Here is a 25,272-nt window from a genome sequence, read left to right as displayed (position 1 = left end):
CCCTGAGATCATGACCTGAGCCAAAATCAAGAGTCACACAATCAACTGACTAAGCTGCCCAAGCACCCCTGACTTCTTACTTTTAAGTCAACCCTGAATTTTCTTTTTCTTAAGGAAGAGTGGAAAAATTTCAAATAAATGTTTTATTTTCTATAAAATAGACATGGATAAATTATTGGAAAAAAGCTATCCACTTCAAATTGCACTAACCATTTTTCTAGAAAATTGGCCAACCTAATTTAAATGACTGAATATCGTTTTGCATTCTTATATTTGATAACTGTGATTGGTTTCTCATATATTTGTGGCCTTTCTCAGTAGACATGCAAGACTACATTATCATGGTTTTCATCTCAATAATATGGACATATCTTAATTGAATTTAGATTAACTTGAATCAGATTGTAATATCACAATTAGAATCTTAATTAAAATTTTTGATTTTATGTTTTGATTTTAAGGTTTGTTAATTTATGAGTATAAATGTCAGGGCTTGCATTCTTTTTTCTTTGCTAATGTCACAACGTTGCTCTTTGACTTTGAATCATTTTACCTTTCTCTTTTTCATCTTATGTCTGTAGCCTCATTTTGGAAGAAATTTTTATCCCCTCCACTGCAGAGAGCTTTTCTGTCACTAGTTTGGAACAAATGACATTGCTTACTAGTTTTAAAAGAAAATTAGGTCTGTATTAATTGGCCAGACTGCTATTTATATTTATTAATTGCTGTTTTCAGTGGTAGAGATGAAAGGCAGATTCATGAGAAATAGGTTTATTGTTTAATGTACCCAGTTTATCAGTAAAAAAACAAGAAAGCAATGAAAATTAAAATTAGGATAGCAACAGTAAAAAAAAAAAAAATAGCCGTCTTTCTCTTTACGGGAGTTTAAGTTTCAACAGTTCTACTAATCAAGTCAGAGGGATAAAGCCATAGGCAACTTAGTGCTCATCCAGTGAAATCTGTTATAATAGGACGCAATAGTAGGTCATGTGGCGGAGCCCAGCTGTTCCATAGGTCTCCTTGGGAAGAAGTAAAGACATGCATGAGCTAGCATATCTGCCCCTGTGACTCAAACAAGTGAAAGGATGAATAATGGTGGCCTTGCCAACCTGCTGCAAAACATGCAGATTAATGAAATAGCCTTATTAATTACAGAGGTGTAACCATGGCTTTCTGTCAGTTCAGGCTCTTTTTATTACTTACAATATAAATTGTATACTATGTGGAGTACAAGTGGAAATGTAAACTGCAACCAGAGTGCATGGTCTTTGGTTATTTGCCAGCTTTTGAGGACAGAATTTACCTAATGGGTGTGCTCTTCTCCACAGGAGAGTAGAATTAAGGTATGAATTAACAGGCTTTAGTAAATCTGCTAACAAAGCTATATTCATTATTGAGATAAACATATTTCCCAGGATAAGGATTATTTTCCTCCTGTGGTACCTACAAACTTATTTAAAAAAACAAAACAAAAAAAACAGAGCCGTAGATAACTAATGATGTTGATTAGACCACTTATAAAAATGGTAATTTCACAGTAAAGGAGAGAGATGTTCTCAGCTGAATATCTAGAGAGGCTGTAGATAAATGTTGAGTGCATATATATTCAGTCAGCAGTGTGATTTAGGGAATGAACCCTGATCTGAGCCCATCCCTGCCACTAACTTCAGGCAAGTTCTTAACCTCTCTCAGTCTCCAGGTTTCTAATATGTAGACTTGCTATAATAATGCTTACCTTAAGGATAGTTGGCAGTAAAATAGGCCTGTGGAAAATGACATCCATTATTTCTAAATTCCTGTCTTAATCCTCACTATAGAACTCATGAAGCAACATACTTTTATTGTTCCTGGAATTCATTAATTGAAGAAGCAGTAGGTTTGAGTAAATAGAAAGGTGTTCATATGCCTTCTGAAAATAAGTTATAAACCTCCCGTCTTCTTAGGCCTAAGCTATTCTTGATTTTACTTGTGAGCTAAAATCTGTGAATTAGAAATACACAGTGATGAGCAAAATAGAGTGCCCTTCCTCAAGTTCAGTGAGAGTTCAGTGGAGGAGTCAGTTCAGAGATGTATGGGAATGGTAGTCACAGAGCATAGAGGGGAGCTCAGTAACCTGATTGAAATGGCTGAGGGGACTGGGAGTGATTGGTAAATGTTTCCCAAAGAAGCAGCATCTGACATGCATCTTCAAAATTAGATCTAAAGCAAGTACGTTTGCAACTTTGAGAGACTCTTAGTAATTTAGGTGCCCAGTGTTTTTCTGTTGTTTTCTCTTCTATTTTTTATTTCTATTCTATTTCTATTTCTCTGTTTTCTGTTACCATTTTCTGTTTTTTAAAAATATATTTATGATGAATTGTTAACCTACGATAAAAGTATAAAGAAATAAAACTATAATCCCACCTTCCAGAGATGACATTTCACTTTTCATGTATTTTACTTTTCATGTGTTTATACTTTGATTTACAGAAATCAAGATCATGTAGTGTATGCCCATTTATAAGTTTTTTACTTAATAGTAAAATGTTAGTATTTTCCATGTTATTATTTTAAAATGTGTTTTTAATAGCTTTGTAGAGATCTTTGTATGGCCAGGCTATAATTTGTTTAACCAGAACCACAGTGTAGGCTATCAGTGTATGTATTAGTCTTCTGTTGCTGCTGCAAATATCCTAAGTTTGTAGCTTAAAAAAAAACACAGAATTTTTTTATCTTACAATCCTGTATGTCAGAAATCTGACAGGTGTGTCATTGGGCTAAAATCAAGATGTCAGCAAGACTGCATTCCATTCTGTAATCTCTAGGGGGAGAGTTTATTGCCTTGCCTGTTCCAGCTTCTAAAGGCAGTCCTTGGCTCATGCCCCCACCCCCAAGTACATCTTCGAAGCCAGCAATGATGAGTTGAGTCCTCACATCACATCGCTGACCTCTTTCATAGTCCCATTACCCTCTGACTGTTTTGCCTCACTATTTCACTTTTGTAAGACTCTTTTGACTATGTTGGGCCCACCTGAATAATCCATGCTAATCTGCCTATCTCAGAGTCAACTGATTAGCAACCTTAATTCCATCTGCAACCTTAATTTTCCTTTGCCATGTAAAATAGCATATTCACAGAGTCTGGGGATTAGGACATGGACCTCTTTGGGAGGCCATTACTCTGCCAGCCAGAGTGTAGTTTTATTTTTTTCAGTTTTATAAATAATATAAATTGTATAATAATGATGATGCTCTAGGGAACTTTCTACTACATGAATCTTTAGTTACATCTCTGTGTTTTAAAGGAAAACGGATGGCCACCTTTTTTGCTGTAAGTTGAATTATCTGCTTTTTTATTAAATAGAACTCCAGATTTTATATACTACTTAATATTTGTCTGCTGAGGACTGAAAGAGTGATCCAGACATATATTACTTCATATTAGTGACTGGGGTTATTTTTCAGATTGTAGAGTTCCTACTCACTGGGAGCAATTTTAAGTTAAGGTTGCTATGTAGAAATACAAAATATTGGCCAGAGGCAAATGAGAAGTGGAAGCTGATAAATATATGAAGAATGATATTTATTTCTCAGCTGAAACAATCATGTGGGATTTTTGTAAAGCATTGAATAAGAACAAATGAGGTTTTAGACAAAGTAAGATTTCTTTCACCACTAAGTATGAACTCTGCCTGAACTCACTTCAAGTGTATAGTGTGTATGAGTATCCTATATACATCACATTCTGATAATTATAAAATATAGAGTAACTTGTCAGAGTGTAAGACTGTACATACTTATAGTAATGTACCTTACAATTTCTCATTCAGCGTAAAAACACAAGAATCTGCAAATACGTTAAATGCTGAGAGAAATATATCACATCCTGAGAGAATAAAGTAATCATTTAGAAATATGTAATGAAAAATTTAGCAACAAATATGAAATTGATAATTCTAATGTGGGTTTTGAATCGGTAATATATAAATGATCTGCAGAAAGATAGACTAGGCCTAACATACTTTAGAATGATGTAGTATGCTATAACATGAGCTGGGGTCTGGTTTGTGTTTAGCAGGAATAAGAACATTCCCTTCCTCTGGTTTATGTTTGTAAATATTTCTAAAACCACAGTGTCACAGCTAAGTTATATTGTTCAGTGTAGGGAGTGTTTTCATTTTAATTAATCCCTATTTGTGTTTTTGAAAAGTAAATACTTTATTTAGAAAGGAAATAGGTCAATATTTATGGCTATTTGAAATCCTGGAATAATTTTAATTTTTTTTTTTTTCAGATGTAAGCAGATCATAGCCATATGAGTCAGGATGTAAGTTAAGTCCTATCAGTTATTAGTATCATAAAATTTCAGTTCTAGGGATTCTAAATGGAAGAAAATACTGTATTTACAAAAGGATCTCTATGGTGACTAACTTCTGTGCTGGGGTGTTCTGTGAACATATACAAAGTATGAGTGAAGAATGATCCCCAAGTTAGTTCGGTGGCCTCTGGCAATTCTCTGCTGTCTGGTAAAGGGTGACTATTCAAAAGCATTAAGTTTTGCATGTTGTCCTGAATTGTAAGTACCTTAGTAAGTTGTATGTTTTAAGTAATAAACCTAGAATGGTTAAATACGTAAGCATTTTCTCCCATGAACTAGACAAGCAGCAGAACTTGGGCATTTGAGGCAGCCTGGCTGGATGGCATTGCCACTTCTCCGGGAGAACATGGGTCCCCCAGGGGTTTTTGCTATGTCAGCCCAATCAGTTCATCATTGGGGACCCCCCAGATCAGGCCATAAGAGTTTCTAAGCATTCCGTCACAAGACTGAGAGTGGGGCACAGAGATAGAGTACAAAGAGGAGTAAACTACTTTGGGGAGGTTCCTGAAATTAGAAGCAATAGCGTTGTTGATCAGCACTCTGTTCACACCACTTCCTTCCAGCTTCTGCCTTATTTAATTGGTAAGGGGAAGGAGCACAGAAGAAGGGCCTCAGGAACAAGAACAAAAACTATTTTTTGGCTCCAAATTTATGCTCTTTCCTCTCTGAACCAGTGTGTCTTCTTCTAAACTTCTGTGTCTTCCTTGCCAAGTAGAAAGAACTTCTAGAAATTAAAAGAAAGAAAGAAAAAGAAAGAAGAGGAGAGGAGAGGAAAAAGAAAGGAAAAAGAAAAAAGATTTAACCTAAAATGTAACAGCTTTAGGAATTTGACCAGCTTGTGCATCCTATACATGTTGCCTGAGGGAGGCAGCGCTATCAGGCATGTGATGGACTAGGGTTGGGGCACGCCAGACCAGGACCCCACCCCAACCCCTTCTAGTGTTGGAGTAGATTATCAAGATGAGACAGCCAGTGTAGACCCTTGAGCCAGAGCCTGGCAATTGGAGGCTCCCCACCTCCTCCCCAGGGCTTGGAATGTGCATTCCACTTGCCTTCCCCACTCCCAGAAGCTGCCCCAAGGATACACCCTTGAGATAGAAATGTGGTGTTGAGGCTGTTTGGACTGGGTACATGTCTGAACCCAGTTAGGCCTCTATATAAAATTTTAAGATTCTAGTGGACAGGTGTGGAGAACTAGTCATCTTGCAGCCACCCAAAATAGGCTTCATACGTTCCCCTATTCATTAAAAATGGGGCCCCAGTTTCAAATTACACCCAGGAAGCCCTGAGGAGGTTGCAAACCAACAATTTCTTTTCTTTTAAGATTTTATTTATTTATTTGACACAGAGAGATAGTGAGGGCAGGAACACAAGCAGGGGGAGTGGGAGAGGGAGAAGTAGGCTTCCCGCTAAGCCGGGAGCCCAATGCGGGGCTCCATCCCAGGATCCTGGGTTCATGACCTGAGCCGAAGGCAGACGCTTAACAACTGAGCCACCCAGGCGCCCGCAAACCAACAATTTCTAAAGATGTTCTTTCTGTTATTTATATTCCCCTGTGATTCTGCTCTTTAAATTTATTTTAATCCATTCTAGAGCTCACAGTGGAGAGTTGAGTTTGCTATGAGCCTCTGAGACAGGCTGGTGCTCTATATCCCCTTTAGGGGAGAGCACACTTCAGAGATACCCCTTGTAACAGGCTGGCTGCCTTTCCGTCAGCCCATCTCTGGAGGTTTCTTTCTAACTAAATGCTGTTTTATGATTTTTATATTTTGTGAATTTCACTACTGATGACAACTTATTTAGCAGCAAAAGTGCTACACCTAAATGAAAGACTTTAGCTATAGACAATGAAAATACTTTTTATGCAGAGACAAAAGATACGTAGTGTGGTAAATGTGAGTAAGGGTTTATGTTTTGCCCTGTATGCAGAATGAATACACCGAGTAAGAATTTCCCTAATGGCTTATTTGGAATCCTGAGTATGTGTAAGAATGGAATGTAGAGTTTTTATGTTGAGTTAATTACACTGTAAAAATGCTTAGCGTTGACTTTTCTCAGGTTTGCACTTTCATAAGGTGTTTGTGGTGATTAACATGAGCAAAACCTATCTGGACACTGCTTAGCATAGAGTAATTACTCTATAGATGGTATTTCTGCCATTCCTCTTTTATCAGGAGATGAGAGTTCTGCCATCAATTCCAACTTTCAAATTGAGTTTCACAGACTCAGAAAATGTTCAATAAATGTTAGCCATTACTCTTGTTGTTTTTCCATTCTGTATTTTCTTATAAAGCAGCCTTAGTGTTTTCATCATAAGAAACAAGAAGTGAAAGGGCCATTTTAGGAATATAATTCTACACGCATAAAGGAAAGTAGAGAATTAAGACAGGGCAATCAATTTAAACAAAAATGTTTAACTCAAAATATTTTTCTAATTCGGGTTTTTCAGAATTAGCAAGATGATTCTGTGCTTCTCTGTAGTATCCGAGAATTAACATGAATGTCTTTCATATATTATTCCCTCAATAAATGTATGCTGACTCTTTATAATTGCTTTCCTTCTTCAGGTCCTATTTCATGTGTATACGTAGGCAGAATTTTTCTTTGTCATGTGTGAAAGGTCCTGCAGTGTCACTGAAAATGGAGCACGTATGTCCTGGTGCTGCCTACATGCACTGGAACCAAGTGTAGTTTTCGGGGTTTCCATTTGAACATCAAAGGACATGGTGCTGTCACTGTGCCTACATCAAGTCAGCAGCCTTATTTACTATTTAGTAATACATTGGCGTGTCAGGCCTCTCTTTGCAGTCTTTTTTGCTCAGGGCTGTTACAGCTCAACTAGTTCCTCTGCTGTTAAAAAATTGATTAGCTTTCTTTCCCCAATATTTGGAAAAGGATAAATAAGATTTATTCATGTTACTTCGAAAGACTGTATTCACTTCAGCTCTTCCTTCCTGCAGAAACAGTTTGAGGGCTTCATTGAAGGTATGGAGAGGCAATAGATACAATAAACTTTAAATTTAGTGATTTAGGCAATAGAGCAAAATAGGAAAAGATTATTCCTGCACAAGGAACTTGCTGTATAATAGTGTCTGTGTGAACTAGGTCACAAAGCCTATCTTGTTCAAAGTGGTCTTGGAACCCCCCCACACACACACACACACGTTAGTATCTCTTGAAATGACTCAGAATCCTGACTGGGTGGGTGGGGATGGTTGGGGCTGAGTGGGTGGGGATGAGCAGAGAGCATGGACAAGTGGGAATCTTGCATTTGTTACCATCTCCTGATGATTCTTAGTCACAGTAAAATTTGAGAATCCTGTTGCTCTTAATGTTTTAGCAGCCAATAAAAAAAAAGGGCAGACATGTCTTGTTACATGATTCAGTGTCCCTAAAATAGAAACCAATCAATTGCCTTAGGGAAGCTCAAGAATTTCTCTCTGAGTGCTTTGGTGGTAATATAATATCCATTCATATTAATCTACCATTTCATAGAAAGTTTGTTGTAATCATCTAAACTCATAGGTATTGGCTTTGATGTCTCCAACAGTTAAGTCATGGCGTATAATTGCTTCATCCATCTATAGCAGGGGAGAGAGGGAAATAGGAATTATCTTTATACTTCTTATCTGTTAGATGATGCAATCAAGTAGGATTACTTTGACACCTTGCTCATAGTATTGTGTTCTACTTCCCTGCTTATTCTTGTTCTACAAGGAGATGAAATCATCATTTAGAGAGTCAAAGAATGAGCATATGAGGGAATGTCAACGATCATTCTGGGTGTTGTTCTTAGTCTTTGAGACCTGAGCAGTTCTGTTTACAGCATCCTGTTCCTCCAGTGTGCCTACTGCCACTCACTTATTTGTCCTCATGTACACCAGTGGATGGCGCTCCTTTTCCACTTACCATGGATCCCCTGCATCAAAGGCTTACCTAAATGTAGTCACAAATCATTGCCCTCTCCTATGAAATCAAGATCTAGAATTTCCTTCCTGGCCACAACATCCATCCCTGCCATTGCAGTTTTTTCTAGTCAGTGAACCCAAACAGGTATTTGTCATCCTGATTATGACTTACAGTCCCTCAAGCCCTTTCCGGTTCTTTTTGTGCCTGATCCTTAAGCTGGTTTTGAATGCTCTCCCTGACTAACCCTGTGGTAGCTAGCATCGTAAAGTCCTTGCCTCTTTGAATTTGTAATTCAATCCTGGAATATGGGTAGTAGTAATATGGTTAATTGGGATCACTAATTAATTATTTAGACTGTAAGTGGAGTTAATCACTACCTTTATGTTCCATTAGCACTTTACTCTTACTGCTCTCTACTAACTTGGCCCATAGAGGTGTAATTTTTAGGGGGATGGTGGTCTCCTTCCGTGGAAATAGAGACACTGCCCTCCCCAGACAGTCCCAGGTACTACTGGTATTTTTATCTCCCACTGTGTCTGGCACATAAGAGGCCCTGAATAAATGTATTTTAACTGCATATAATTGAGACATTTGGCCATTATATACTTTTCATTAAAATATTTATTACTATTATCATGTTTAAATATTTTTTGAATTGAGAGAGTAAACCAAGTATTTATTAGTGGTGTATTTATACTGTTTTGGATACCGAGAGGTAAAAAGCATGGATTATTTCATTTAAGAAAATATTAAGTTTGGCAAAGGAAAAAAAATAAGTATCTTTCTCTGAAGACAAACACATATATTAGTTGCTCATGATTATTTCATGTTTGTTTTATTTAAAATAATATTGAATTTAGTTCACAGAGTTGGAGGCTTATGGTGCCTGAATACGGTGTATCATGTGTTCGATATACCAAAATTTAACACCTTAAACAAAACTTTTAAATAATGTGTGCTTACTATAGAAAATTGGAAACACATAAAGAAGAAAAGGCACCTGAAATCTCACCACCTGTAGCGTGTCTTAACATTTTGGTGTATTCATTTGTCTTATTAATTTTAATAGTTGAGTTTCTACCCTCTAAATAATTTTGCATTTTCCTTTTTCACTTCATCTTGTATGTTCTTGATCTGTTTTCCCAGTCTGATTCCACAGAGATTCAGAATTATAAATAATGTGCATAAAACTACATATCTTTGCATAATCCCAGTTTTGTGTGACCATGCTCTAAAGTGTTGCTTTTATATAGATTAAAAGTTTTCACAAACTTTTGCTTACAAACAAACCTTGGACTCCATTGCAGCATAAGATAAAGTACTGCTTTGTTCCTTTTTGATAGTGCCAAGAGCAGTGTTTTCATAAAGTAAATGCTGTGACCTGCCCCTTTTTCACACTCAGGCTCTTAAGCCTCCTGAGAGGAATTTTAAATAGACTATTTCCTTTTTTCCTCTTGTTGCTTTAATGAGGTATTAGATGAACACAATTTGGAACTAGAGAGGTAAGAAATGATGGGAAAAAAGACTAGCTTGTATCATTGTTTGACTGAAAAATCTCACAGGTCATATACAGTCAATTTTTAATATTCTCTTCCCCAGTCATGAGGGTACCTGGGAACTCAGGACTGGCCTGTAAGGTAGAACGGATTATAGCTGAATTCAGAAAGCATGAGGAATATGTTAAAACTAAATCCTTCAGGACACAACCTTCTACCCTTCCCTCTCACCTTACCCCAAAGACTTTATTTCTTTAAACCCTCTGGATTTTTTAAATACCTTATTATGAACATTTATTATAATTATTTAAGAGATTAAAATTTAGTTGAGATATACTAAAAACCACTGCATTATATGCTTTTTTTAAGGCTGCATTTTTTGGTATATGAATTATACAGATAACCAAGATGTCGGAAATGGACTTCAGGGTAACAGTATGAAGACAATAGCTAGAATGGAGAAATCGATTAATGGAAACATAGTCTCTAAGGGCAGAAAGCTGAACTAGCAGAACTTAAAAATGCTATCAATGAGATCCAATCTAATCTAGATAATCTAACAGCTAGGGTAACTGAGGCAGAAGAGCGAATAAGTGACCTGGAAGACAATATATAGATAAAAAGGGAAAAGAGGAGGCCAGGGAAAAACAACTCAGAATCCCATGAAAATAGAATCAGAGAAGTAAGTGACACCATGAAGCGTTCCAATGTCAGAATAATTGGAATCCCGGAGGGAGTGGAGAGAGAGAGAGGTCTAGAAGATGTATTTGAGCAAATCGTAGCTGAGAACTTCCCTAATATGGAGAATGAAACAAACATTCGAGTCCTAGAGGCAGAGAGAACCCCTCCTAAGATCAAGGAAAACAGGCCAACACCCCGGCATGTAATAGTAAAACTTGCAAATCTTAGAACCAAGGAAACCATCTTAAGGGCAGTTGGGGGAAGAGATTCCTTACGTACAGAGGGAGGAACATCAGAATAACGTCAGACCTATCCACAGAGACCTGGCAAGCCAGAAAGGCCTGGCAAGACATATTCAGGGTACTAAATGAGAAGAACATGCAGCCAAGAATACTTTATCCGGCAAGGCTTTCCTTTAGAATGGATGGAGAGATGCAGAGCTTCCACGACCGGCAGAAACTGAAAGAGTATGTGACCACTAAGCCGGCCCTGCAAGAAATATTAAGGGGGGAGGGTTCTATAAAGGGAGAAAGACCCCAAGAGTGATATACAACAGAAATTTACAGAGACAGTCTATAGAAACAAGGACTTAACAGGCAACATGATGACAATAAATTCATATCTTTCAATAATCACTCTCAACGTGGACGGCCTAAATGTTCCTATAAAACGGCACAGGGTTGCAGATTGGATAAAAAGACAGGACCCATCCATGTGCTGTCTACAAGAGACTCATTTTGAACCTAAAGATACATCCAGACAAAGCGAAGGGATGGAGATCCATCTTCCATGCCAACGGACCTCAAAAGAAAGCTGCGGTAGCAATTCTTATATCAGACAAATTAGATTTTAAGCTAAAGACTGTACTTAGAGACACAGAAGGACACTATATCATTCTTAAAGGGTCTATCCAACAAGAAGATCTAACAGTTGTAAATATCTACGCCCCCAACATGGGAGCAGCCAACTACGTAAGCCAACTGTTAACCAAAATAAAGAGTCATAATGATAATAATATGTTAATTGTAGGAGACCTCAATACTCCACTCTCAGCAATAGATCATCTTAGCAGGAAATCAACAAAGAAACAAGAGCTTTGACTGACACACTGGACCAGATGGACCTCATAGGTATATACAGAACATTCTACCCTAAAACAACAGAGTACTCATTCTTCTCGACTGCACATGGAACTTCCTCCAGAATAGACCACATACTGGGTCACAAATCAGGTCCCAACCGATACTAAAAGACTGAGATTATTCCCTGCATATTCTCAGACCATAATGCTTTAAAACTGGAACTCAATCACAAGAAAAAATTTGGAAGAAATTCAAACACTTGGAAGCTAAAGACCACTCTGCTCAACCAGGAAATCAAAGAAGAACTTAAACAATTCATGGAAACCAATGAGAACGAAAACACATCAGTCCAAAACCCATGGGATACTGCAAAGGCAGTCCTAAGGGGGAAATACATAGCCATCCAAGCCTCACTCAAAAAAAATAGAAAAATTCCGAATTCACCAACTAACTTTACACCATAGAGAAGTAGAGAAAAAGCAACAAATGATGCCTACCTAAGCCACGTATTAGGAGAGAAATAATTTAGAGCAGAGATCAATGAATTAGAAACCAGAAACACAGTAGATCAGATCAATGAAACTAGAAGCTGGTTCTTTGAAAGAATTAATAAGATTGATAAACCACTGGCCAGACTTACCCAAAAGAAAACAGAAAGGACCCAAATTAATAAAATTCTCAATATGAATTTTAAACCGAAACCACAATGAGATACCACCTTATGCCAGTTAGAGTGACAAAAATTAACAAGACAGGAAACAAGTGTTGGCAAGGATATAGAGAAAGGGGAACCTCTTACACTGTTGGTGGGAATGCAAGCTGGTACAGCCACTCTGGAAAGCAATATGGAGGTTCCTCAAGATGTTAAAAATAGAGCTACCCTATGACCCAGCAATTGCACTACTGGGTATTTACCCCAGAGGTACAGATATAGTGAAAAGAAGGGGCACATGCACCCCAGTGTTCATAGCAGCAATGTCCACAACAGCCATACTGTGGAAGGAGCCAAGATGCTGTTCAACAGAAGAATGGTTAAAGAAGATGTGGTCCATATATACAATGGAATATTACTCAGCCATCAGAAAGGATGAATACCCAGCTTTTACATCAACATGGATGGAACTGGAGGGGATTATGCTAAGTGAAATAAGTCAAGCAGAGAAAGACAATTATCATATGGTTTCACTCGTATGTGGAACATAAGGAATAGCTCAGAGAACCACAGGGGAAGTGAAGGAAAACTGCATGGGAAGAAATCAGAGAGGGAGGCAAACTATGAGAGACTCTGGGCTCTGGGAAACAAACTGAGGGTTACAGAAGGGAGGGGGAAACCAGGTGGTGGGTATTAAGGAGGGCACGTGTGGTGATGAGCACTGGGTGCTATATGCAACTAATGAATTGTTGGACACTACATCAAAAACTAATGATGTACTGTATGTTGACTAACTGAACATAAAGAATTGAAAAAATGAAAAATAAAATAAGGCAAAAGAAAAAAAAAACAATAGAAGTCCACTCCATCCATTCATTTAAATAAGCATTTACTAAGTGTGAAAAGAAATAGTCATAAGCTGGCTTTGTCAGTTGCAAAAGTAAATCACATGCAGACTGTTTTTTGGGGAGTTTATGGTCTAACAGAGGAAATAAAATGTATATTGAAGTAAGTCTAATAGCAGAAGGAAAGTTGTGTGTGTTGTAAGAGAAGTGTTGACAAAATGCTGAGGAAAAGCAGAAGATTGATAATTCCAGAAGCAATATTGAAGAAGGAATCTAGAAAAGAAATGTTTGAGTGCTAATCAAGTTTTCATGGATTAATGTAGAACTGATCCAGTAGGTTGGTAGATTTGATGGTGGTAAAATAAAAAAAGTAGCTCTCTGATTGCTCACACTTTCTCAGTGAATATTAGGCAAGATTTCACCTGAGGCTGGATAGATTGGGACACTAGAAGGAAAGGCGGTGGGGGGGCCTGGGTGGCTCAGTTGGTTAAGTGTCTGACTTTCTTTGGCTCAGGTCATGACCCCAGCATCCTGGGATCAAGCCCTGCTTCAGGCTCCCTCCTCAGTGGGGAGTCTGCTTCTCCTTCCTCCTGCTCTTGCGCATGCTCTCCCTCTCTCCCTCCCTCTCTCTCTACCCGCCTCAAAAAAAATAAAGAAAATTAAAAAAAAAAAGGAGGTGCCATGAAGTCATCCTTTGCAAAGCTCTAGCATGTGCATCTTAGGGAATTCCCAAGTTCATGAATCGAATTCAAATTGTGTTTGTCTAGAGCCTTTCAGCTGCTAGGTATAAATGCAGAGTAGAAGAATAATTGGGTATAAGTAAGCACAGTTGGTGTTTATGGCATGGATATGATAAAGGGGGAACAGACCAAGGAATTGGAGAATGGTGAAAAGAACATGATTGTTATAATGGTTTGGGGAACTATATTTTCAAGGCAGTGTCAGCATTACTTGGAAACTTGGTGGAAATGCAAATTCTTGGTCCTAGACCTACTGAATCAGAAACTCAGGGTTGGGTCCAGCGCTCTGTTTTAACAGGCCCCCCAGGTGATTCTGTAGCACATCTGGACCTGAGAAGCACTGGTTTGGGAAATCTAAATGGATGGAGACATTAAGTACAATTATGGGAAAGGAGCAGAAATGGGTGATGATAGATAACTAAAAAGAGGAAAGTGTGTGCATGGCTCAGCTTCTCCATGAAAGTAGAAGAATTCAAGTGAGCCATGAGGGTGGGCAGTGCTGAGAGACTAGGTGAGAGACTAAGATCCTTGAAGGATTTCAGAAGTGGAGCAGGTAGGAGACTCAGGTGATGTCTGGGTGGTCCATGTTGAGGCTACTCTCACCAAGAATCATGACACAGAGGTAGAAGTGGAGAACACTGCCAAGCAGGTACAGAAGTCACCATTGAATGAGGAGTGACCAGAAAGTAGGCGGCATTGAAGAAGGAAGGTTAGGGGATAGTCTAGCTAACCTCTTCGCTCCTGTCATCTCTCTAGCTCTCAGGCCTCCTCAAGTATATAGGATGTAAGAGAACAACAGCCAGGATCCCACATCCAAGTTGTAAGAAGGTGGTGCCCTCATGTCCAGACTTCGTTCATGGGGCACAGGGAGAGCACGGGAGGGCAGGGACAAGAGAAAGATTGAGGCAGATCAGTGAATGTACAGGTTAGTGTGGAAGTAAATGACCAGGTGGAAACGGCTGACCTGAATCTCTTGGACTCTTGCTTGCTGCTGAAATAAGCAGGTGTGTGAGACATGACGGAGCAAGGTGAAAGCCCTGGCATCTGATGGGTTGAGGGTCAGCACTTGTTTAGTTACCTGACAAAGATGGCTATGAGGAAATGATGCATATATACCTTCAACATTTTATTTTTAGTTGTACGATATTTACTTATATCCACTGCTTGAAATTCCAGGTTGTTTCTCTTGCATACATCACACTTGATATTGTTACCTATGGAATCCAGCTTTTAGGTTCCTTTCACACAGAACAAGAACTGAAAGATACTTGAGAAGAAACCTAAGGGCAAAATCTTCTAGACTTTTACATTTTATCCCCGACTGTTTACAGTTGTGTTGCCCACACAGTTGGGTTTTTTTTTTTTTGTAATAACTCACCTTTATTCACTCTTTCCAAAGCATACAGTTTTGTTTTTAATACCTCTTTTTTAAGCATCTTATGCTCCATTGCTTTTTGTATTATTTGATTACATAATATAATGGGCATAAACAGGATTGGGACAAAAACACACCTGATTTGATTTACGTACAGCTCAACAGATGGGAGACGCATGCCTGCATGAAGTCCCACATGTTCATTTTCCTGTAGGCATATGCTTTATAGAAAGAATAGGTTAATCTGACAAATTGCTGAATTGCAAGTCAGAATAGAGAGCTTCTATCATTATTCTTAGTGTTGCTTAGAGCAAGGTCAATGATCTGGCTGAGTTGGGTGGGTGAGACATGAGGACATCTCTCCTGAAGTTTCCAGAGGTTTGAAGCCAGGGTGAAGGAATTGGTGGTCTCTGAGACGGAAAGTAGGTCACAGTGGGAACACTGAGGGTTTATAGAATCCCTTTTAACTTTCTTTAACACATTTTTACTTTGTTCTTCTCCAAACACTCATGACATAATTTAAATTATGAAAAATGCTTTGTAAAATATTAAATGTGATTAATAATTATACTTTCTGAGGATCATTATGATTTTGGATTATTGTTTGATTTAAGCATAGTATGGTATAATGTGTTAGCTCAAAATACATGTATGATATACATGAAATCCTAATTTCTACTTTTCTAACTTCTATTTTTTGCTTTATGGCTTGCACCCAATAATATAGAAAACTAATTTTTTACTGTACAAAGTACATAAGATAGGTTTGAAAATCTTAATCATTTTTTAAACAGTTTTTAAGATGTTTGTATTTAGGTGAAACATTTTTTTCTTAAAGCTATCGGTGTGTTTTCCATAGTTATCCATGTTTTTAACTGTATAAATACCATCCCAGTGGGAAAATAATTTTTTTCAGTTAAAATAACATATTTTATAAGAATGGCATTTTAAATTCTATAGTCAGTGGACTTTGCCATATGATACAAATATATTTATAATACAGAACTAGAAGAGCCAAACAATATAACTTAGCTAATAAGAATCTTCCAGGCCTTACAGTCAATCAGCTGTGCTCCATAAGTTCCCATCTTCTCATTATCTTCTCATTTAGCTTGGTCTTTATCCCAAGTGTGAAAGTAACCCACAAGTTTGTTGAGTAAGACAAGGCTCACAGATAACCGAATTTGGAAGCTGTCTGCAGCGCTGGAAGGAGTATATTCCACATCTGTTTTATTCGGGAAGTTAAAGTCTCTATAGTTTCATACCAGAAAAAGTTTGTCTTTATTATGAACTGATATGTTTTGTTTTGTCAGACGGTTAAAACTATTGTTTACTACTCTGCTTTGGCTACCGGGAATCTTAGGGCTAGCCTGTCGTTACTTTGTGGCCACAGTTTTTATATAATCATCTTCATCATCTACCTCTCTTACCAGTCTTTTTGTTTTAAGGATTCTATCATGTGTTTTATATTATAAATATTCTTAATTCCCTTTTGAAACTTGGTGGTAGATAAATTGAATAAACTCAACAACTATTGATTACTTACTTTTTACGTTGTTAAGTCTGTTGACCTGGCAATAGTGAAACTGACAGGTATGGCTTTAAGGAGTTGGAAAAAAAAATTTTTTTTTTCAGAAATCCTTAGAAAATGCTTTGTTTAAGTATAGCATAAAGGAAAATAATATATGTATTTTGCTAAGCGTGTAAAGTGCACGTTTATTCTTTTATTGCTAGTTTAAAGTCCTCATTAAGATAGATGGCCATTATCAAAGCCTAGATGTTTTCTAGAACTATTCTGTTTTATTGAGAGTTAAAATCCAACGGGTCTCAGATAATCTCTGAGATAACAGTGCACAGAGAGTCCAGCCGTTTCTGTTCTTAGATGTCCACAGAGAGCTGTGAAGCTGGTCTTCTGTGAGAACACACTGCCCTCAGGCCTTTCAGCTTCACTCTGGGGACGAGCTGGTATGTGTGAGGTGACCAAAGGTTGCCCAGGGAGTCCTTGAAAAAGATGATAGTTTGTCTGATAGGTAGTCTAAAATGATTTTGAAAAGAGAAGGCATCCCTACTTTAGTCTAAAAGGAAAGAAAGCCTTTTTTGGTTGTTCATATTGTTCTTTTATGAAAAAGACTCTTATGCTTTGTGCAACTTTTAAACAAACACCGAGTCCCTTGAACATTCAAACTACTACCAAAAGGCTTAGAAGATTGTAAATACAAATGGTAGTCCATTCCGTAAGTGGTTGGCCGGTAGCACCATTTACAAAAACCTTGGAATTCACACATTTTAAAATGTAAATTCAATGTATCTTTTCACCACGACCTGACTGAAAAACTAGGTTCATGAATTATTCTGCCCTAGATATGTCATCCCCTGCCCTATGAAAGAGAATCCAGTTATTGCCTGAATTTTTCTGGAACCGATTGCCCTTTAACTGAATGTCCTTGTCTTTTCCTTCTAATTGATGGCCTTTTGCTTATTTTACTGCTTATTAACACTTTTATTGTGTGTGATATGCAGAATAATGCCCTCCCCCTCCACACCAAAGATGTACATATCCTAGTCCCCACAACCTATGAACATGTTACATTACATGGCAAAGGGAAGTTAGGTTGCAGATTGAATTACATCTGTTAATCATTTTACCTTAAAACGGGGAGATTATTCTGGATTATCCAAGTTGCCCCAGTGTATTCACAAAGGTCCTTAAATGTAGAAGAAGACAAGTGATGTGACATGATAGACACTTGACCACTTTCCCTGGCTTGAGGTTGAGGAGGGCCTCCCACCCCCCCACCCCCGAGCCTGGGAACATGGCGACTTCTAAAGCCTAGGAAAGGCAAAGAAACCTGTTTTCCCTTGAGCTTCCAGAAAGGAATGGCCTCCTGACACCTTTGATTTTTGACACCCAGTGAAATTCATGTCAGATTTCTGACTTACAGAACTGTTAGACAGTATATTTTTGTTGATTTAAGCCACTAACCCTGTGGTCATTTGTTATGGCAACAATAAAAACAAGTACATTTACCAGTGTTCCAAGAAAGGAAGAACGAAGATCAAACTCTAGGTACTCCATCCAGGAAAAGATTTAGTGTAATGTTGAAGTTGCAGTGCTTGCTGGCAAGGAGATAAAAGGCCGTCAGTGAATTTCAGCACCCTGCCCTCATTGCTTCCTATTAATGCAGAAAATTTACAGGTGCCTGTTGCCAGTGTAATGAACTGAAATACACTTCAAAACACTATACCTTTGTTTCATTCAGCCTCCAGGCTGCCTGCTTGGCTATCATTGGAGTGAGCTTTTCATGAAACAGATTTAATTATGTTATTTCTCTTTAAAGTCCATTTTATGATTTTCCATTGTCTAGAGAAAAAAGCCCACACATACAGCTTGGCAGTCAAGGCCCCTCGACAACAGAAGCTTGGCTGCAGCCCATATCATACTTCTCTCTCTTATGCACCTTGTGTTAACCAAGGTAAAGTACTTATGTTCTGTGAGTCTGGCTTAGTGTTTGGCGCTTTTATTCTTCCTACATTTCATTTTCTCTACCACCAGTGTCCTCCCAGATCACACTGGCTGGCAATTCCCTATGAATTCTTTGAGACTCAAACGAAACATTAAATTCCCTGGAAAATCAAGGAACATACCACATCAAATAAAATTGTTTGGTCTATCCTTTATGTCACATTATGACTTGTATACACTGTGATTTTAAAATTATTTCCATTTCATTCTGTGAGTTTCTTAAAGATAGCAAGTAGGTCTAATAATATATTTATGGGATCTGAGTAACTCACATAGCTTATACAGTAGGTACTCAGTAAATAAATATGAAGTGAACAAACGATTATGTTACCTGACCCGGCCAACCTACCACAGAGATATCATTAGAATGCAGATTTTGGATTCCCAGGCCAGTTTTCTGTTGTATTCTGCCAATAGAACTTAAGTAGTATAAAAAAAAATTTTTTAATACCTAGGGAACATTTTCATTTTAAGTAAAATTTTGACACTGACCAACTTACTTTGTTTGATATCATTTCCCCTTCTTTATCCCTTAATTTAACACTTGGAATTTCATGATTTTATTGTATCAAAATGAAAACATGAAAATAGTTTCTCTGTCTTCTTTAGTTTCTTTTCATGGATCTGTTTGCAAGAACTATTTTGTGTGTTGGGGCGTCTGGGTGGCTCAGTCAGTTAAGCATCTGCCTTCGGCTTAGGTCATGATCTCAGGGCCCTGGGATAGATCCCTGCATCGGGTTCCATGTTCAGCACAGAGTCTGCTTATCCCTCTCCTTCCCCCTCTGCTCCTCCCCCCACTCATGCACTTGCTCTCTCCCTCTCAAATAAATAAAATCTTAAAAAAAAAAAAAGAATTATTTTGTGTGATGATCTATATTTATTTATTTAAATATTATGAAAATATCGAGAAGACTGAAATGTAATCAAATAACATGGCAAGTATCAAATTCCTTTGACTTTAAATACTTGAATTTTTCTCTCAGCACTTCTGTTTTCTGCCTTTTTAAATTTGTTACATGTTTATTTCTCAGTGGTTACATGTAGGTCTGACCTTGCTGCAAGTCTTTATGAAATTGAAAATGTGTATGATAGAGCTTGGAAACTATAAACCCTATTCAGAAGGAATGAATTATTTTCATAACTTTTATTATCACTTTACACTGTGACTGTAAAATGTTCACAATTTTCATGATGATGGGAATAATTCCACTGGGGATTTCTCTTTTTTACAACTGCTGTCAGAATTCAGAATCTTAAAATGGTTGGCATAATTTTTAGTGTGATCAGTAAAACACATCTTTCATGTTACGTAATAATTTATAAGTTTGGTTTACTACTTTTAAAAAGGAAAACACTTTTTATTAAGATGAATGAGTGCGTTGGTGTTATTGCTTTATGTTAGAAGATCATCATTAATTTAGTAAATGAAGGCCATTGATAAATCATTGAAACATAAATGTATTTAAAACAGATTTTTATTTTTGAAATACGATGAAAATGTTGATAAATATTTGGAAACTGTAGATTGTAGCTACAGACATATCCAGCTTGACTGAACATTGCTTGGATGCCCACTATCTGATTTGGATAAGCTAACATGTTTTAGAATGGCTCAGAAGCTAGGCAAAGCCATGGTTCAGAATGTCTTCAGGATTTGAATTCTGTCACATTTCTTAGGTGACTCACCAGGAGTATTTTGCTTCCTTTGTTTTAAGGACAGCTTTAAAGTAATCTTCTGATTTAGCTACTGATATTTTCATCAGAAAAGAAATGTCCTGTAAGAAACCTGTCTTCTTTAAATGTATCAGAGATATCTCCTATTATGCATCAACAAATTGGCATTATGGTTTTTTTTAGAGCTAGTCTCCAGGGAATTCATTTAGAACAAAAATGAGTCTGTAGAGCCTTATCGTGTAGATTGCGCTAGAGAGTTACCTCTCCAAAGATTATACTTTTCTAGAAAACACAAAACCATTCTCATGCACATCAGGTCAGTTTCTCATCACCTTACAAAATGCCAAATAAGTGGACACATTCTTACTCCTCTTTAAAGAGGTTCCTTCTACCCGGTATCTGCCATTATATCACACTTTCCTTATTGTGTGCAGTGTCTACTTATTCTTTTAAGTACATAAATTTACAATGTACGATGACTTCTAATTTGTTCCATGGACTTGGAGCTTATCCTTGATTAGTATAGTAGGTTTTAGTGAAACAACTCGCTGCCCTGTCCCTAGCTGCAGAGTACCTTTCACTTTTAAAGCCTTCAACCCTCTACCCACTTGCTTGAGTATCTTTTCTTGATTATACAAAGTTCAAAATTTATCTGAACAGAGTCTCAGTGTTGTGATCCTCTGAATACTTTGCATGAATTCCCATGCTAACTTGATGCCATTACTGTAGCTACTCGTGGTCTTTTTAGGTTTACTGTATTTTTCTCCAGGAACAATTCTGTTTCTTTGAATAACTATCAGCAACAATTGTTTGATTCTTTGCTCACAGGTACTACAGTGCAACCATTCTGCAGATGTCTGGTGTTGAAGATGATAGACTTGCAATATGGCTGGCTTCAGTGACAGCCTTCACAAATTTCATCTTCACGCTTGTGGGAGTCTGGCTTGTCGAGAAAGTGGGCCGCAGGAAGCTTACCTTTGGGAGCTTAGCAGGTAGGTAACTGGATGGAGAAGTCAATTATAAACTTTTCTCTAATGATGACAAGTTCACCTTCCAAAATAAAATACCAGTTCCACTTACGATATTGTTCTCTCAGCCAAATAATAGAGTTCTTCTAGACAAAACGTTTTTTAAAAAAGAACTGAATGTTATGATATGTAACTAGAATGTGACTAGAAACTGGAATTGTAAGAACAACTTGAATCTACCGAGGGTAACATTCTGCTGTTGTTATTTTTGAGTTCTGCTCAAAGGTACAAAAGTGAAAAGAATAATTGGTTTTTGTTCTTCTTTGAAAAATTTGATATTCATAAACTCACTTTTCAACATGTTTTATTTTTAAGTTTGGTATAATATGGAAGTAAATTTGGGGCATTTTTTTCTTCAAGGCTCCTTCAACAGTAGAATGTAATTTCTTCACAAAGCAGCGATAGACTCTTTTTGTGTCTGAACCAGGCTCAAATTCAAGGTAAATTCTGGTTGGTGAAGTGTGTTTTCTATAATAGCTAAATAAGACAAAACTTTTCCCACTTTCAAGTATCTTTTGTCTTTAAATTCTGACATTTCATTATTTATTTCTGTTTCACTTGACAGAATGAGACCCACCTTTGCCATTGTCTTCACATGTTCACCATATCATTTTCTTATCTTTTTCATATCTACAGATTCCTAATTATCAATTAGCTGTCTTCTGATAGCTCCTTTATAAGTTTAATTCGAGTAAGAATTCATTTTTCCAATAAATGTAACGTTTCCAGGCTGGCATGAACTAAATTCTATTTTCACCAAATTATACCTTAAGACATTGATCTAATAGCACTGCTTCCGGCACTTGTCCCAGATTTTAATGAGAAAATACATTCTGAGTTCCAAACTCAGTTATTTGGAACACAGAGTCTCTCCCACCCCTTCTTCCAGAAGGAAGCGTGGAATGCTTCCACCCTCTGTTCTTGCCTAAGCAGTGGACGGACTTGAGTCTGATAATATAAGTTGAACTGAGGGGAAGGTGAGCAGAGATTGTCTGATTAAGAGGCAAAGGTAATTTCAACAGCCAAGGTACACAGGGAAGCAGGAGGGTAAGTGAGGAAAGGGGAGGGACAAGGAGGCTAAAAACCATTCATTCATACACTTGTTGAAGAAACCAGAAGTGTTTTGTCTGGAAAAAAAGACTAAAGGGTTACCCAGTAGATACCTAATTCTAGCAGATGGTAGATGTCATGAGGGCATTATTTTTACTTAATATGGGAAATATAGCCTTAATAATCAGAACTATCCAACAGTGAATTGGGCTGCCTCATTAGGATGGTAAACTCTCAACAAAAGGGTAGATGACCATCAGGTAGTGTTGTACCAAAAAATAAATTCCTACAGTTGGCTAGAAATTGGGTTTGCTGATTCCTGAGGTGCAGTTCAACCCTAAGGAGAGGTAATAGCTGCTTTAAACATTTTTAAATAGATACCTACCCTTCCTTTTGAACGGGGCCTCTGTATATTGCTACCTTTTAAGAGGTCTATTTTTTAAATAGAATTTCAGGTCTTCTTAAATTTGGGATTTGGCTTTTGAGAGCTGAGGAAAACATTTTTTCTAGTAGTCTAGTCCCTTTATTTGTTGTATTCCAAGAGACACTTTCTCATCAGTTCTGAAGGTTTTTAAGGCATTGCAGATCTAGAACCATACTGCTTGGGTTTGAATTTTCTGACTTTAGGCAAGTTTCCATTTTCTCATTAGTAAAAAGCAATTCATTCTAGTCCCTACTTCATAGGGTTATGAAGAGCACTGAACACATTTATACACATAAAGCATTTAAAACTCTTCCTGACACAGATAATAAGGTGCCTAGCGCATCTTAGCTACCACAGCATTATTGCTGACAGAGTGGTTCCTTGTCGTTTTAACCATAATGTGAAATCAACTTGCATCCCCAGAATCCAGGAACTTTCCTGAACTCTTCTAGCCAATGTCATGTTTCACCTCTCAGTGTAGGTGCTCTGCTCCCAGGATTTCCAGAGCCCATCCCTGGCTGTTAAAGAGAAAGGATTAAGACAATTACCTGGGAGGACAGTACCCAGAGATTTCAGGGACTGCTTTTTATGAGCAACCCGGCGGCACTTTTCTTTCCTGCCTTGTTTTCTTTTCAGCCAAAACCGCCAACACCCCAGCTGTGCACACTGCTAAAACCATGCAGTCATTGCTCTAGCATGAAGGAGATCTTCCATCATGTAGACACCTGAGTTCCTTGTTATGTGGCCAATTAAAGTGATGATGTAGATATTACGGTGGTTTAGGAGGGAAAAGGCCTACTTTCTTGTCACAGGTCTCCTCTTTTACGTGTACATATATAGATGCAGTTCTGGTTTTTAACTGACTTAATAGGGTCCCAGTTTACCATAATGACCAATGGAAGCTTACACATTCGGTAGAAAACGTGCTGTTCAACAGCCTTGCTAGTGGATGAGTATTACCCTTCCAGGAGATGTTCATTTCACTTTCTGATGCCAAATGATTCTGGGTTAGTTAGTTATTTCAATGCTTTTGTTTTTGTGTAGGTATCAATATTATGATAGTGCTATAAGTATTAGAATACTCTTCTGCTTAAAATTTCTTAAAAGCCTTTGATCCAGTTTTGTCCCCCTTTTTATGTTTTTATTATGATTTATCTTAGGATACTGGGGTAAATTACGGGGAAAAGTCATATCAAAATAATTTCTGAATAGGTATTCATTCTTTAAAAATTACTACAAATAAACTATGTGTATCTAGACCTGGACAAAAGTACTCTTTATACAAAGAAATATAAAATATATAGTCCATGAATAATTTTAAATGGAGGGCATTCTGTGGTGTTCTGACTTTTAATAATTTTTTAAAGAATTTATTTATTTGAGAGAGAGAGCAAGCAACGGAGAGAGCAGGAGGAGGGGCAGAGGGAGAGGGAGAGAGTCTCAAGCGGACTCCCAACTGAGCAGGGAGCCTGACACAGGGCTCAATCCCATGACCGTGAGACCACGACCTGAGCCAAAATCAAGAGTCAGATGTTAACCAACTGAGCCACCCAGGCACCCCAGTGACTTTTAATATTTTTAAAGCTTGCTTAGAAAACTGGTCTTTCTCATAAATATTACACATTTAAAGACAGCCTCTTGATTCTTTTAATAGAATAAGGTCTATATCTACATAAGTTTATTGTAACTAATCAGAAAGCCAGAACACTGTGTCATTTTTCCCCAAATATCTTGGTAGTAGAATATTTCTGAAAACATCACTCATAGGCTGTCTCCATCAGAATTACCAGAGGGCACTTATTTTGAAATATGTATTCATGGACCTTACCCCAGATGTACTAAATTAGTATCTCTGAAGAGGGGGTCTGGAGCATGTACACTTTAAACAGGTTCCCCAGCTGATACTTACTTACAACAAAGTGTGCTTTATTAGAGTCATGAAAAGGGGAATTACTATTTTTTCTATGTATTTACTAATAATTCAGCCCTGCATCAGGTAGTTATAGTAACTTATTGCATCAGATATTTTTGAGCATGTTATTTATCCAACACACTTCACTTCCTATGAAGAACATCCTTATTAGGAAAATTATATCAGAATCCCAAAATGTCACAGTATACTTAGTTATGAGAGATTCTTCTCTTAAAACATAAAGAATGTGCCCAAACTGCACAGAGCACTGGGGAAGATCCAAGGCCTTCCTTTTTTTTTTTTTTTTTCAGTTGATATTATTGAAGAAATTTGCTTTTTTTTAATTATGTTAATCACCGTACATTACATCATTAGTGTTTTTGGTTTTTTTTTAAAGATTTTATTTATTTATTTGACAGAGAGACACAGTGAGAGAGGGAACACAAGCAGGGGGAGTGGGAGAGAGAGAAGCAGGCTTCCCGACAAGCAGGGAGCCCGATGCGGGGCTCGATCCCAGGACCCTG

At 37.6% G+C, this 25,272-nt stretch overlaps 1 protein-coding gene across 1 annotated transcript in view; it reads left to right on the top strand.

Moving 5' to 3' along the window:
• Positions 1-25,272, top strand: part of SLC2A13 (solute carrier family 2 member 13) — a 180,946-nt gene that overhangs the window by 57,714 nt on the left and 97,960 nt on the right. Inside the window, exon 2 of the mRNA XM_081818951.1 lies at positions 21,163-21,326. Coding sequence (XP_081675077.1) covers positions 21,163-21,326 — 164 coding nt within the window. The remainder of the gene's footprint in view (positions 1-21,162; positions 21,327-25,272) is intronic.

This window comes from Leptonychotes weddellii, chromosome 5, assembly GCF_054177405.1.
Source record: "Leptonychotes weddellii isolate Sample4059 chromosome 5, ASM5417740v2, whole genome shotgun sequence".
Classification (NCBI taxonomy): Eukaryota; Metazoa; Chordata; class Mammalia; order Carnivora; family Phocidae; genus Leptonychotes; species Leptonychotes weddellii.
This window is presented reverse-complemented; position numbering and strand designations above follow the sequence as displayed.